The 15,835-nt window shown below is 34.6% G+C and overlaps 1 protein-coding gene and 1 long non-coding RNA gene across 8 annotated transcripts in view; one reads left to right on the plus strand and one right to left on the minus strand.

Annotated features, from left to right (window-relative positions):
- Window positions 1-15,835, minus strand: part of AGO3 (argonaute RISC catalytic component 3) — a 119,178-nt gene that overhangs the window by 40,893 nt on the left and 62,450 nt on the right. For all 5 annotated transcript variants that reach the window (XM_077844777.1, XM_077844778.1, XM_077844781.1 and 2 more), the window contains one exon: window positions 2,532-2,666. In XM_077844777.1, the coding sequence (XP_077700903.1) occupies window positions 2,532-2,666 (135 nt within the window). The remainder of the gene's footprint in view (window positions 1-2,531; window positions 2,667-15,835) is intronic.
- The window catches only part of LOC144281893 (uncharacterized), a 65,723-nt gene that overhangs the window by 1,738 nt on the left and 48,150 nt on the right, over window positions 1-15,835 (plus strand). For 2 of the 3 annotated variants that reach the window (XR_013350286.1, XR_013350287.1), the window contains exons 2-4: window positions 3,668-3,757; window positions 4,047-4,153; window positions 11,027-11,165. This is a non-coding gene — a long non-coding RNA (uncharacterized LOC144281893). The remainder of the gene's footprint in view (window positions 1-3,667; window positions 3,758-4,046; window positions 4,154-11,026; window positions 11,166-15,835) is intronic. The other variant, XR_013350288.1, reaches the window with a different exon arrangement.

Here is a 15,835-nt window from a genome sequence, read left to right on the forward strand (position 1 = left end):
ATTTACAGTAATATTTTCTTCTGATATATCAGTTCAAATTAAGATGTTAAATGAACATAGTGTCACTGTACCAGATTGGTACGGATTTTTCTTTATAGGTACTCCTGATTAATCAGTGATAACTAGTTTTTATTAGTAATTGCCTCTGTATTATAAAGGAGACTAGAAAATATTATAGAAGCAATAAAAGGCTGTAAAAAATTATGTTCAGAAATATTATGTTTTAGAATTTTTTTCTGTTATCTATACCACTTAGCAATTTGTTTCCAATTCTTCCTCTGAATTAAAGAAGCTATTATTGAGATTCTAATAGCCTACTAAATAAGTTTTTACCAAAAATAAATTGGTTCTTTTATAAACTTATGATAGCTTTACCATACACTTTCCCCAATATTTCTGTTTAACCATGATGAATAACTATACAAAGGAATCACCCTAAAGTTACTATTAAATATTAAGATAAAAGTTCAACTGGAACCAAATGAATGAACTAAGGGAATCTATTCATTATAGCACAATTTGTATCACTATTTAACAGTTATCATTAAATATCTTATGCTAGCTAAAAATTAAGCCCAAATATATAGCACAGAACACATAACTGTTTTTCCTGAATTTTCATGGTAGGATTACATGATATATATTAAAGAACTCTTTTATAAAACAAAACAAAAACACCCCCAAAAAAGTCAACCAAGCCTTTCTGACTTTGAATGGAGGGAAAAAAAACCCATCAGTTGTTCAGTCAGATCCAACTCAGATTTTTCTACCCCAAATCTAGGGTCATAGGTGCCTAAGGATTTGACCCAACCCAGGGCTTAGCAAAAAGTTTAAATTTTAAAAAATGGACTAGATATTTCTCTGCCCAGGTCCCTCCCGAAACCCTCCATCCAACCAAAAAAATTTTTGGCTTTAATAAATCAAATATTTAACCTATAAATTTGGCTTTACCTTCACTATAACATCAACTTTATAATGCTTTCTAGTCATTTTTTCAGTCATTTCTTTGGGCCCCTGAGCAGTTGAAGTTAAGATCGAGTCCATGCTCTTCGGGCAGCAGTTTCATCCTTGTTCTGTACATCTTGTATTTTCTGTGATAGAGTGGTGATATGAGTTGATTGCATAGTTACCGCAAAATAATGTAAGTGACTTCATGATATCAGAGGTGGTAACTAAGCAGCAACTCCACTGGAAACCATGGCATTTTGATGATCACACATTAATGGTGGGTAATGCACTAACCTCTCGACAATGCTAACTGTGCAGTTAATACAGATTATGAAAGGACAATGGTATGGTTGCAATACACTAATATGTAATACTTCATTATTGTGGCATTTAAATAACTTGAGATAAATGGATGCTCATTTTCAAAGCAGGAAGGATTTTCCTTTTAATGTTTTATTACAATGACTATCTCTCTCCTGGGTATTGAATGGCAAAGAATGAATGATTACTGGAGCAAGCCGGATGCATTGGGCTATTCTAACTGATTTGGGGAACTGAAAGATGTTCAGTGAACAAACTTCAATGTGTCATTCAAACCAGAAGCTGAAAATTATCTGCAACAGTTAAAATCTTAAAATAAAAAAATAACTATTTCTGATAATTTAATACTTAATATAAATAGAATTTATACTACTCATTCTAATGAGAGAATATCTAATTTTTCATCATGACTAAATAATAAAAAACTAAATACAGTGGAGTCACATCTTATTTGAGGATTAGGTTCTAAGTTGTGAACAAGGTAAGAATTTCACAAAATCAAAATTACTCTTGAAAAATTCCTTTAATTACTGATAAAGTACAGTGTTTATGGGTTTGCATGTGAAAGTATACATGTATATTTAAATGTATATAGAAATCTACACTTAAAGATGAAATAAACACAAATTTTAGATCACTATTAAAATTATTTTTTCTTTCTAGAAGACCATGTAGAGATGAATTTATATTAGTAAAATATACATAGGATGCAACACCACTGTAGAGATTTCAGCTACTAAAATAGGCAAGATCAATGATCAACTATATTATGTACACAAAATAACGAAGTTCCAGCTCTAAAATAACACATGAAACAGGCTAGCCCCGTGTCTATAGTTTCTTTTTTTTTCATAAAGTTTCAAAGGAATAAAATATTCTATTATTTCAGAAAAATACGAAGTCATTATTTTAACATATTCTAAAATAATGACTCCAGTTCTGATATAATAATGTTTTTGGAATAAGTTTCCTACTTTTAATGGTATTATAGAAGCATTTTCCCATGAGATACTCTTCTTATACCTTTAGCTACTAATATAAAGTATTAATGAAAAATTAGCTGGTATCAGTATTAATTTCATTACTTGACCTTTCTTTCATTCAAACACGAAGATGTAATGGTAATGAATTTAATGCAACATTTTATAATCTATATTTTCACAGATGATGTTACATGAATACACTTAAAAATTTTTTTCAATAAGAGCTTGTTATATTCATGCATTTTAAAGTTAAGTTGTTCCAAATGCTAATTAATTCACCTTTTATCTCTTTGGTGAATTTTACCCGATGAGAATCAGTCAGAGGTCTTGGTTGCTCATCAATATTATGAATGTCAAGAACTTCACACATGAACTGAATTACAGGTTGTGCTTTGTAGAAGGCAGTGGCAGAAACTAAAAAGAAAAACACAAATAGTATGAATGTTTCCGTAAAACGGATTCAGAAATTTGTGTTCAGTTTCCATGATAATTAATTATAGTTATACTTATCCTTTATGTATACTTATGTATATATAAAATAGCATTTCTGAATTGAGCAGTTTCAATTGCATGGGTGTCTGAGTGGAAGACAGGCATGAGAAGAGAAAAGCCAAATTCTACAGTTTTTATAATCTAGCTTTCTTCATGGGCAACTAATACCATTCTCTACTACATGTACAGAGAAGTGTTCTGGGTATCAGACAAGACCTGAAAGGGACATATGCCAGAGCCCCTTAAGATGAAAAGATTAGGTATCATTTCTTAAAGCTTTCTATGCCACCCTGGCCTGTTAATCTATCCTAGTGAATGCTTTCCCTGTCTTGTAACAGATCTAAGAAGACAGTGGGGGGGAAAAAAGACGACGACAGTGGTATTACAGGTGTTAATCCAAACTATAGGAAGTAGTAAGTGAAGAGTATTTGCCCAATGTCATCCAGTTACAGCTGGTAGTTCTGATAGTCAACCACCATGATTTCTCAATCCTGGGCTTCCGAACTGGAAGAGCTTCACCAATGGTTAATAGGTCACCATCACTCATTTAACACATACTTACTGGGGGCTAATAGGTGCTATAAAGGCACTGAGGATACAATGAAAAGCAAAATCAAAACCAGTAAGAAGTTAGCTACACACTGTTATTTTATTTTTCTGCTTAAAAAACATCTCTATTGTCTGCTGAGCTAAGTATAAACATTTTACATGGTGTTTTCTTTCCATCTCCTTGATTTAAGGATTAAATGTCCTCCACAAAACGTGCCTCACCTCTGGGAGGATGTTTATCAAGGCTTTAATAGTAGTTATCTCAGGATATGTGTGGGTGGTGAGGCTACTATGGATATTTTTTATTTTCTTCTTTTTAATTTTGTATCTTCATTTATTATAGTGATGACTTATTACTTTTTCCTTTATTACAGAATATATGAATGATGTCTCATCACAGAAAATTCAAATATCGATGTATAGAATAAAGATTTCCTCCCAACTCGACTTCCACCCCTCTTCAAGTATCTTTAAGAAATAACCATTATGGAGGCACCTGGGTGGCTCAGTGGTTGAGTGTCTGGCTTTGGCTCGGGGTGTGATCCAGGGGTCCTGGGACTGAGTCCCGCATCAAGCTCCCCACAGGGAGCCTGCTTCTTCTTCTGCCTATGTCTCTGCCTCTCTCTGTATCTTTCATGAATAAATAAAATCTTAAAAAAAAAAAAAAAAAAAAGAAATAACCATTATCATGGGGTGTCTGGGTGACTTAGTTGGTTAAGTGACCAACTCTTGGTTCCTGCTTATGACCTCCAGGTTGTGAGATGGAGCCTTGCATCTGCTCAGCACTCAGTGCACCATCTGCTTGAGATCCTCTGCCTCTGTCCCTCCCCTAGCTAATGCAGGTGCATTCTCTCAAATAAGTAAGTAAAATCTTAAAAAAAAAATCATTATTAGTTAGGTATGTATATATCCTGCTATTTTGTTTTCTTTTCTGCTATTTTGATATGCTCTTACAAAGATAAGAATGTACATGCTCTTTTTATTTTTTTAACTAAGTAAGCTCTCCACTCAATATGAGGCTTGAATTCACGACCGGAGATCAAGTTGCATGCTCTGTGACTGAGCGAGACAGGCGCCCCCATGCAACTTTTTTTTTTACATGAGATCAGATAATAAACGTTCCATGACTTGTTTTATTGCTTTTTAAATTAACAGTATGTCTTAGAGATCTTTCCATGTTGGTACATTCTTTTTAATGGATTCATATTATTCCACAGTATTGATGCCTGATAATGGAGTATCTTTTGCTCTTAATAAAAAAGAACACAAATGGCAAAACATGAGAAACACTATTATGGGCTTTGATATTTTTTTCTCATTATAGATCTTATAGATCGATCTATCTATCTATCTATCTATCTATCTATCTATCTATCCATCCATCCATCCATCCACACACACACATATATGGAACCATATCATTCTCTTTCACAGCTACACGATACCTCATTACATGGATATACTTCATGTTCCTAATGATGGATTGTTAAGTTGATGTTTATTTATAAAAAAAAGATTTTATTTATTCATGAGAGACACAGAGAAAGAGAGAGAGAAACAGGCAGAGGGAGGAGAAGCAGGTTCCATGCAGGGAATCGGATTCAGAACTTGATCCCAGGACTCTGGGCTCAACCACTGAGCCACTCAGGCGTCCCACATTGCTTTTTAATATTATAAAAAATTTTCTAAGAGATGTCCTTATATAATCTTTATACCCAAAGTGAGGTTTGAACTCAACACCCTGCGATCAAGAGTTGCATGTTCTTCCAACTGACCCAGCCAGGCACCCCAAATTGTATTAGCATTCTAGATCTCTTATTCAAATCCATAGTACTTTCAAACATGTATGTATTAGGGGCACCTGGGTGGTTCAGTTTGACATGGAGCTCCAGTGGCACAATCGGTTAGAGCACAGTACTTATTTGACAGTCAGTCTGCCTCTTAAGTTTTAGCTCAGGTCATGAGATCAAGTCCTTTCTCAGGCTCCATGCTCAGCAGTGGAGTCTGTTTGAGCTTCTCTCTCTCTCTGCCCCTCCCCACTGTGTGCTCTTTCTCTCTCACAAACAAATAAATCTTAAAAAAAAAAAAAAAGTATACATCATGTTATTCTATTAAAAATGTGAGACTATTTCTGTGTAGTAAAAAAAGCTGAGAGGATGCATATCAAATAAGCACACACTGCTTCTGGGTTAATTTTTTAAAAGTAAACAGGTAAAGGTAAATAAATATGTGGTAAGTAACATGTTTCTTTGCCTTTCCTTTAACCCTACAGGTAAATTTTCTTCACTGGATTGGTATACTAGCATTCACAACTAGTATGTAAAAACAAAACAAAACAAAACAACTAATATGTCTTACATCACTGAACTGCAACTACTAAAACATTATTTATCTTTTTTAACATTCTTCAATTATTTTTCCTTACTGTTTATACCACTGTGTTTCTAATCATTTTACTGTTTATCATCTTTACTGTTTTTCATCTGGGCAATTCAGATGAAAATTAAAGTTAGTTAAAAAAAAAGTTCCAACAAAAAATGAGTTGAAATCAGTGATTACAGCTGAATTAGGAACAAACTTCAATAAGCAAAGTTCTGCTTCTCTCCATCAAATCCTTAACATTTTATAAACCTACATGTATATACATTTTATTCATTCTTGCTTTTTCAAAAATAAGCTAATTTTAATTGAAAAGAAATGTTTATGTTTGACATTTAAAAAAATCTGTTAACAAAACATACCATTGTGGTGTAATTAAGGAAATAAGCATACAATCATTTCTACAGATGATGGTTCCTAAAAGGCAGTAAATAAAATTCAGCACCATAGCTAATACTCAAACTGTATCAGGATCAAAAAAGAATTTCCTTAATTTGATAAAAGTTATCTATCAAAAATCTATGGTAAGTTCAACTTCATTTATTAGGAAGTCTAGCTAGCACAGTAATACAAGTTAGAGAAGTAAAAGGTAAAAAGACTGGAACAGGAAAATTATTATTCTTCACAATATATAACTATCTACACAGAAAATCCAACAAAATCTATAGATAAATTAGAGAATGAGAATTCAGCAAGGTTGCTACTTAAGATCAATATATAAAAATAAATGACATTCTTGTAAATACTGGCAACCAACTTAAAATGTAACAAAAAAAATACAAGTCACAATTACAACAAAAAACAGCAGGACTTGGGATGGAATCCAAACAAGGTATGTATAAGACCTAGAGAAGTAATAGGTATCCTTACTATTGGAAGATATTTCCTAAGATTTAAAAAATGTCATAATATACTCTATTCATGTAAATTATTCCTAAATTAATCTGTAGATTTAAAGCAATTTCAATCAAAATACTGACAGGATATAGCCCCCCTGACTTCTGGAAATTAAAAAGCAAATTCTAAAATTAACAACATAAGGCAACAAAACAAGAACAGCCAAGACAATTTTTAAGACTAAGGTCTGCTCTATCATTCATCAAGATTTGTTAGAATCCCACTCAAGTCAAGACACTGAGGATAGAACACAGACCAGCAGAAGAGACTTGAGAGCCTACCTCACACTATATACAAAAAGAAATTCCTGTTCAGAAAATTAAATATAAAAAGAAAAACATTTAGAAAAACTTATAGAATATCTTTATGATCTTGGAGGTAAGGATGGATTTCTAAAAAAATTTTTTTTAAATTTTTATTTATTTATGATAGTCACAGAGAGAGAGAGAGAGAGGCAGAGACACAGGCAGAGGGAGAAGCAGGCTCCATGCACCGGGAGCCCGATGTGGGATTCGATCCCGGGTCTCCAGGATCGCGCCCTGGGCCAAAGGCAGGCACCAAACCGCTGCGCTACCCAGGGATCCCCAGGATGGATTTCTAAAAACAAGATACAAAAACTACAAACCAGGGGGGCACCCTGGTGGCTCAGTGGTTGAGCCTTTGGCTCAGGTCCTGATCCTGGGGTCCTGGGATCAAGTCCCACACTCTGCCTAGGTCTCTCTTTCTCTGTGTCTCTCATGACTAAATAAACAAAATCTTAAAAAACAAAACAAAAACTACAAACTATTGAAACTATAACAATTTCTTAAAATACACAAACTATAAATGATTAAAATTTTAAGAAAAAAAACTACGAAAGAAAACTGGAAGAAACATACAAAGTAAAACAATAAAAAAACCAATCAAATCCCCAGGCTATAGATTAGTAGAGGACATGTGTAACACCTGTAACAAATAATTACTATCCAGAATATGTAATAAGTTCCTACAAATCAAGATAAAATAATAAAAGTGGCAAATGATATCAGCTGGCATTTCATAAAAGAGAAACCTAAATGTCAAAACCTATAAATTTTCAGGAATTCTCTTATATGTTATTAAGGAAATGCACGTAACAATACTGACTTATCATTTTACACCATTCAAGACCCAGAATACACACTGACAACAAGCCAATGGAAGAATGAAAGTTCTTGTATAGATTGTAGGCATATACTGATACAATTAATTAGGGGAGCAAACAGTTCATACAGCAAATCTCAAATATGCTTAATTTTCAATCTAGCAGTTTCACTATATTGAAATACACTCTAGAGAAATTCCCTATCTGCAAAAGAAGGTATGAGTAAGTGTTTTTTCTTAACAGAAAAAGAAAACAAAACAACCAAGATATCCATTAGTAGAATGGATAAATTTAGAATATATGCATACAATTAAAACTGATTAGGCAGGTAATAAATAAAATTGAGGAATAAAATACAGATACTACTGAGAGGACTTTGATGGAAAAGGAGATATTATCTACTACTTAGATTGCCAGGATCTAAATATGCGCAATTTATAAATACAGAAAAAAAATTCACAAAAAAGAGACTATGTTGAGAATACCAGTGGGATACTTTTAATTCATCAACACAGATCTCTGAATTTATTAAGGCCATTTAAATTTCATTAAGGGTTTATAATATACTCTACAATTCTCCTGTATCTTTTAATAGATTAATAAATAATAAAAATTTTTGTTGTTAGAAATGCATCCTTTAATTTTTTACTGTTCGTTGCATGTTTGTTTTTTTAACTAAGTTCATTTTCTTATTTTCATGTGTAGTAGGGTTAGAATAATGAAAAAAGGATAGGCTATAATATAAAATAGACACAGATTTTGATCCTAGGTCCAACACTTACTAATTATTATTTCTCTGAACATCTATTTGTTCATCTGTAAAATTAGAAGAATACCTACTGCTCACAGCATTAGGGTAGAGATTCAATGCAAAGTACCTACTTGTACCCAGAACATGATAGAAACTCAATAGAGCTTCTTTCTGTTCTCACTTTTTTTTTTAAAAGACTTTATTTATGTATTCATGAGACACACAGAGAGAGAGAGGGGCAGAGATACAAGAAGAGGGAGCAGGCTCTCTGTAGAAGCCCGATGTGGGACTCGATCCCGGGGTATCCCGTCCTGAGCCAAAGGCAGACACTCAACCGCTGAGCCACCCAGTCATCCCATTCTGTTCTCATTTTTGAAGAACTGTCTACTCATGTCACTTGTTCACTGATAGATTTGTCTTAATTCTAGGCAAAACCATTGTTAATAATGTAAACTAACTCCTTGAAGAGATTTTATGGGAGAATGTTCCATGAAGAAGGGATTAGAATTCTTAAGTTTGGGGAAGTCTTGCTCAGTGGTTGAGCATCTGCCTTTGGCTCAGGCCGTGATCCTGGGGTCTGGGTTAGTTCCATATCAGGCTCCCCATGGGGAGCCTGCTTCTCCTTCTGCCTATTTCTTTGCCTCTCTGTCTTTCATGAATAAATAAATAAAATCTTAAAAAAAAATTAAGTTTATGTTTTACTATTTCCAAAGCCAGAAAATAACAGATATGAAAAAACAAATATTTGCCGTATTTAAAATAACTAAGAATACCAAATGAGTCCACGTCCAAACAAACAGTACAAGGTAGAGCAGTAAATAATACTGGTGCTGGTAAAAACATAATCACAATTATTTTTTAATGTACACCTACAACCTCCTAAGAGGTTACATGGTATGGATGTTATCTGCCTCAATTTTACAGGCTTACTCCCATGGCTCTGAAAGTAGGAGATAAGAATTTAAGACTACTCATTACATAGTGCCTTTTTATGGTTATAATTAGTAAGCACTTAAGAGACACCACATTAAACATCCTTGTATTCCCTATTATCACCTACCAAAATATTATTAACAGAGCACTCAGGAGATATTGATAGATTAAAGAATTGTTTTATTTTTTCTATTTTTAATATAATGTATCACATATTTAGTAAAGTATATAAAATACGAATGTGTCACTTAAATTATTATACAGTAAGTATCTACAAAACCAGCAGTGGATCAACAACTAAATATTGCCAATATTCTAGAAATCTCTTCTCTAGCCCCTTCCCAGTCCTTAACTTTGTTTCCTTTAAAGGCAACCAAAGTCCTGGTTTCATGGTAATCATCTCCTTTTCTTTAAATTCAGAACATAACTACAGATTCCTAAATAGTTTGGTTATCTTAGTTCTTGAACTTTATGCAACTGGAAATATAAAGCATGTAGTCTTTTGAAACTGTTGCTAAGAACTGTCTCTAGCTCATTGATTTTAAATGTAAATAGTTTCTTCATTTCCACTTCTCTAACGCTCTGGTAAAGAAATCTAGTTTACTGGGGTGCCTGTGTGCCTCAGTTGGTTGAGTGTCTGACTCTGGATTTCGGCTCAGATCATGATCTCAGGGTTGTGATACTGAGCCTCTGTGCTGGGCATGGAACCTGCTTGTGATTCTGTCTCTCACTGCTCTAAAAAAAAAAAAAAATTAGATTTTTTTAAGAGAGGGGAGAGAAGGAACAAGCAGGGGAGAAACAGACTCCCCACTGAGCGGGGAGCCCGATGCGGGACTTGATTCTAGGACCCTAAGATCATGACCCGAGCTGCAGACAGACACTTAACCAACTAAGCCACCCAGGTGCCTATATAAATATATAAACTACACACACACACACACAGTTTACTATTCTAACATTGGACATTAGTGTTAGTACTTTCCTTAGTTACTAGAATATCATGAACATTAATTCATGGTCTTTTTTGTAATTGTGGTCTTTTTTGATGCACATATACATGTAATTTCTCTAGTAGAAAAGGCTCTAAGTAAAATTGCTGAGTCATGAAGGATATGTATCTCTAATTTTCCTAGACAAGGCCAAATTCTTTCAAAGTGGTTTTAATAACTGACCCTCTCATAGGCAGTCTATGTCATTTTTGTGCTCAAGTCTCACTGTTAGTACTGCGAGACTTGAATTTTAGTCTTTCTGTGGTTTATATAGGAGTACCTTACTTTTAAAAAAGGATTTTCAGCCTTACATATAATAAAATACACCTTAAGTATAAAGTTCAATGATTTTGAAAATGCATACATTTATGCTATTACCACCCCAATTGCAAAAGAACCTTTCCATCACCCCAGAATGTACTTTCCTGCCTCTATGTAATCAGTTCCTTCCACATCTGCCCTAAGCAAACACACATCAGATTCCTTTCATAATAGATTAACTGGATCCAAAATTTTACATAAATGGAATTATGTATATAATTATATATACCATTTTAAGTTTGGCTTCTTTTGCCTGTTTTAATTAGTTGAGATTAGTTAATTAGTTCCGATTCATACTGCTGTATAAATTAGTAGTTCTCGCTCTCTCTCTTTTTTAAAGTAGGCTCCATGGCCAGTGTGGAGCCCAATGCAAGGCTTGAATTTATGATCCTGAGATCAAGACCTGAGCTGAGATCAAGAGTCAGATGCATAACCAACTGAGCTGCCCAGGTGCTCCAGCACTTTTTTCTAACTGCCAGGTAGTATTTCATTGTATGAGATTATAATTTGTTTCTCCATTCACTTGTTTTTTTAGATATTTGGGTCGTTTCCAGTTTCTAGGTATTATAAACAAGTATATATATATATATATATATATTTATTTATTTATTTATTTATATATATGCAAAGGAGGTCATACCAAGATTTGTGCACACACACAAACCTTGGTATGACCTCCTTTTTCATTTATCTTGGGGAAAGGCCTAGGAATAAAACTGGTGGGTCATAAGGCAAGAGCATGTTTAACTTTAAAACACTATGACAAAATATTTTTCCAAGTGGTTGTATAATTTACACTCCTACCATTTCCAGTTGCTCCACATCTTTGCCAACATTGGTATTGCCAGTCTTTTTAATTTAGCCCATGTAGTGGGTGTGAAGTGATATCTCATTGTGGCTATTTGCATTTCTCAGATGAGCAATGATGTTTAACATCTTCTCAAGTGCTTACTTGCCATTCACACACATCTTTTGTAAAGTCCCTGATTTTGTGACCACATTTAAAAATTGTCTAGTACAAGTTTTTCATATATTCTGGATACAAATCTTTTGTTTAGATATGTTTTGCAAATGTTTTCTCCCAGTAGTTGCTTGCCTTTTCATCTTAAGTGTTCTGAAGAGGTTTTCATTCCAAGGACATGAAATTGTTCACTCCAAGGACATGCATATTTTTCCTGTTTTCTTAGCAATTTCCCAGCTTTAGCTTTAGGTTTTGGCCTGTGATATATCTAGAATTTGGGTATGGTGTGAAGTAGGGGTTATGTTTATTTTTTTCATACACATATCCAGTTATTCTAACATGATTTAAGACTATCCTTTCCTCACTGAATTATATTGTCCCCTCTGTCAATTATCAATCAACCACATGAATGAGTCTATTTTCATATCTGTTCGAATTGCTTCTCAGCCTATGATAATCTGAGATTAAGAATCTTAGAAAAAAAAGATCAAGTATCTTAGTATTTGTATCTATTCTATAACTCATTTTACAGGTCTTTCACCCCAATGTCAGTTTTGATTACTATAGCTTTACAGTGTATCTTTAAAACCAGGTAGTATAAATCTTCCTACTTTGTGCTTCTTCAGAATGTTCTTGGTTATCCTAAGTTCTTTGTATTTTCATATAAATCTTAAGACTCAGTTTGTCAACTTAATATTTTTTTTTTAAAGATTTTATTTTTTTAATTTTTATTTTTTTTTTATATTTATTTATGATAGAGAGAGAGAGAGAGAGGCAGAGACACAGGCAGAGGGAGAAGCAGGCTCCATGCACCGGGAGCCTGATGTGGGATTCGATCCCGGGTCTCCAGGATCGCGCCCTGGGCCAAAGGCAGGCGCCAAACCGCTGCGCCACCCAGGGATCCCAACTTAATATTTTTTTAAAAACCTGATGAGATTTCCATTGGGACTATGTTGAGTCTATAGATCAATTTAGGGAGAATGGACTTTTTTTTTTTTTTTTAAATGATCTATTATTCATCTATTCTGAAGAGAGAGACAGAGAGAACTCCTGTGTGAGTGGGGGAGGTGGTATAGAGGGGGAGGTGGTATAGAGGGAGAGGGAAAGAAATCCCCAGACTCCCTGCAGAGAGCAAAGCCTGAGGTGGGGCTTGATCCCAGGACCCAGAGATCGTGACCCAAGCTTAAACCATGAGTTGGATGCTCAACCAACTGAGCCACCAGGAGCCCCATAGGAAGAATGGACATCTTAACAATCTGAGTGTTCTGATCCAAGGACATGGTATCTTTCTCTATTTATATCTTCCTTATTTTTCTCAGGAATGATCTGTAGCTTTCAGTATAGAAGCTTTGCATATCTTTCTTTAAATCTATGCCTAAGTACTACATTTTTGGTATTATTAGAAATGGTATTTTAATTTTTAAAAATTTTTTATTTATGATAGTCATACAGAGAAAGAGAGAGAGGCAGAGACATAGGCAGAGGGAGAAGCAGGCTCCATGCACCGGGAGCCTGACGTGGGTTTCGAACCCGGGTGTCCAGGATCGCGCCCTGGGCCAAAGGCAGGCGCCAAACCGCTGCGCCACCCAGAGATCCCCATATTTTAATTTTCTAATTGCTGAATGCTGGTATTATTTCTTGTTATACTGCTTGTACGGATTTTTGTATATGTTGTTAGTATTCTGTGTCCTTGCTAAATTCATCTATTAATTCTAGCAGGGTTTTGTTTGGGAGAGGGGATAGCTTAGCATTTTTTAATGTAGAGAATTATGTCTCCTCCAAAGAGGGATAGTCTTATTTCTTCCCTTACAATATTATCTCTTTATTTTTTTTTTTTTTACCACACTGCATTAGTTTGGACCTCTAGCACAATATTGAATCAAGTAGTGAAAATCAAGTATCTTTGCCTCATTCTTGAGCATTCAATCTTTGTACCTTTTATGATGATGCTTGTTATGTTTTTCTAGGTGCTTTTATCAAGTTGAAAAGTTTCCTTTTATTGTTAGTTTACTGCAAATTTTTGTTATGAGAACGTTATAATGTATCAAATGATTTTTCTATTGAGTGGGTTATACTGTTTTTGTCAAGTGTCTATCAGAAGTATACTCTAGCCGCATAAAACGAGTTGGAAAGTTTTCCCTCTGTTTTCTGATTTTGTGAAAGATTGGTACTATTTTTTCCTTAAATGTTAGATAAAATTCATCAGTGAAATTACTGGAGTTTTCAAGGGATTATGAACTTAATAGATACAGAGCTATTCAGATTACTCTTTGAAATCAATTTTTGTAAAGTTCTGGTAATCAAATAATTGATATAAATTCCATAATGTTTCCTTACTAATCTTTCAATTCTGAGGAATCTTTAGTGATACCCTCTCTTTCATTCCTAATACTAGGAATCTGTTTTTTCTATTTTCTTCGATTTGTCTTGCTAGGATTTTATTAATTTTATCAAAAGAACCAATTTCTGGCTTCATGCCTTTTCTGTACTGTTTTCTATTTAATTTTTTGCTCTGACTTTATTATTTCTTACCTTCTACTTAACTTGGATTTTTCTTTAGCTTAAGATAGAAACTTTGTGTGATACCTAGCCTCAAAGATGTCCCTAGTAAGTGTCTTTCCTACACTGAATAGGCATAACTAATGGGATATTATTAAAATGGCAGAATGTAACTTTCAATGCTAAGCCTTAAAATCATTATTATGGATTACCTGCTCCAGAGAAAGATACCCACAATATTGTGAGGACACTTAATCAAACCTATAGAGAGTTCCATGTGATAGGAAACTAGGACTTCATCACAAGCTTGTTATCAACTGAGTTTTATAGATATTAAACAAGACTTAATCATCCATGTAAACATTAAATACCTACTCTTCATGGTCTCCCTTATGGGTTCAAATTTAGAGATGACCCAGACAAAGCCTCTGCACTTTAAAAATAGATTCTGGGTTAAAATAGATTAAAAAACAAGAAGCTCATTTCATTCCTTCCCCAATCCCCAAACTCCACTATAACTATGGTGAGGAATTTTAAAATAACCTTAGAAGGAGTGAACAGAAAACAGGAAATCCATCAACATTTTAGAAGATGAAAAGCAAGTGGACAATAACTGACATAGTAGGGATCCCTGGGTGGCGCAGCGGTTTGGCGCCTGCCTTTGGCCCAGGGTGCGATCTGGAGACCCGGGATTGAATCCCACATCGGGCTCCCGGTGCATGGAGCCTGCTTCTCCCTCTGCCTGTGTCTCTGCCTCTCTCTCTCTCTCTGTGTGTGACTGTCATAAATAAATAAAAAATTAAAAAAAAAATAACTGACATAGTAGATCCAAGAAAATGAAATCTCAAGGTAGCTATGTTGAGAAAGATAAGAACCAATGGCATTTACACTATAAAATCTTCAAAAGGCATGAGAAGTGGCAGCACTAAGTGCCTCTGAACTGGTGACAGAATGGGGGAGATGCAGAAAGATAAAAAGGAAAGCTGTTTGAGAAACAGGTAGAGTCCTAGATCCCTTGTCTAGTTCCACATTGCTGAACAACCATCCCTTTGTCATCCCTGCACAAATCTGGAGGTTTATTCTCTGGAAAAAAATAAAGGAAAGGCTCTTTGGAGGGAGCATGTCAGGCACAGTTGAAGGCATAGGACTGCACCAAAAACAAGGGATTAGATGACTATAAACATTAAATGCTGAATGCAGACAGTCTCCCAAACAGAATGTCCAATTTGGCTTCCAGAATGTAGACCATGAGATTGTTACTCTTGAGGTAGGAGCTCAGAACACTCATCTCTGACCAGCCAAGCAAAGAGATTTGAGGATACAAATGTAGGTCCCCTAACATCAGCGCACTGAAATCACCCCACAATGAAGCTCACCCCACAGATGCACTGATGCATTCAGAGCATCTAGTCAGTGTTTTAGACTCCCTATGAATCATGAGTAGATACTCAAGGATAGTGTATTATCTGAGGAAAGCCTCCAACATGGAAGATAAGAGATCAAAACAAAAGGAATTTGGGTGAAGCATAAACATGTGCTGAAAAAAGAAAGCTCCAGAATAAATTATTCTCAGTGAGCTAAGAGAGGATACTGCAACTGTGAAACAAGAATAGTACAGCACAACATTTAAGGAAAACAAAAAACAAAAACAAAAAAAACTACTAGAACATTAAGAGCAGAAATGAAAAA

This window comes from Canis aureus, chromosome 13, assembly GCF_053574225.1.
Source record: "Canis aureus isolate CA01 chromosome 13, VMU_Caureus_v.1.0, whole genome shotgun sequence".
Lineage (NCBI taxonomy): Eukaryota > Metazoa > Chordata > Mammalia > Carnivora > Canidae > Canis > Canis aureus.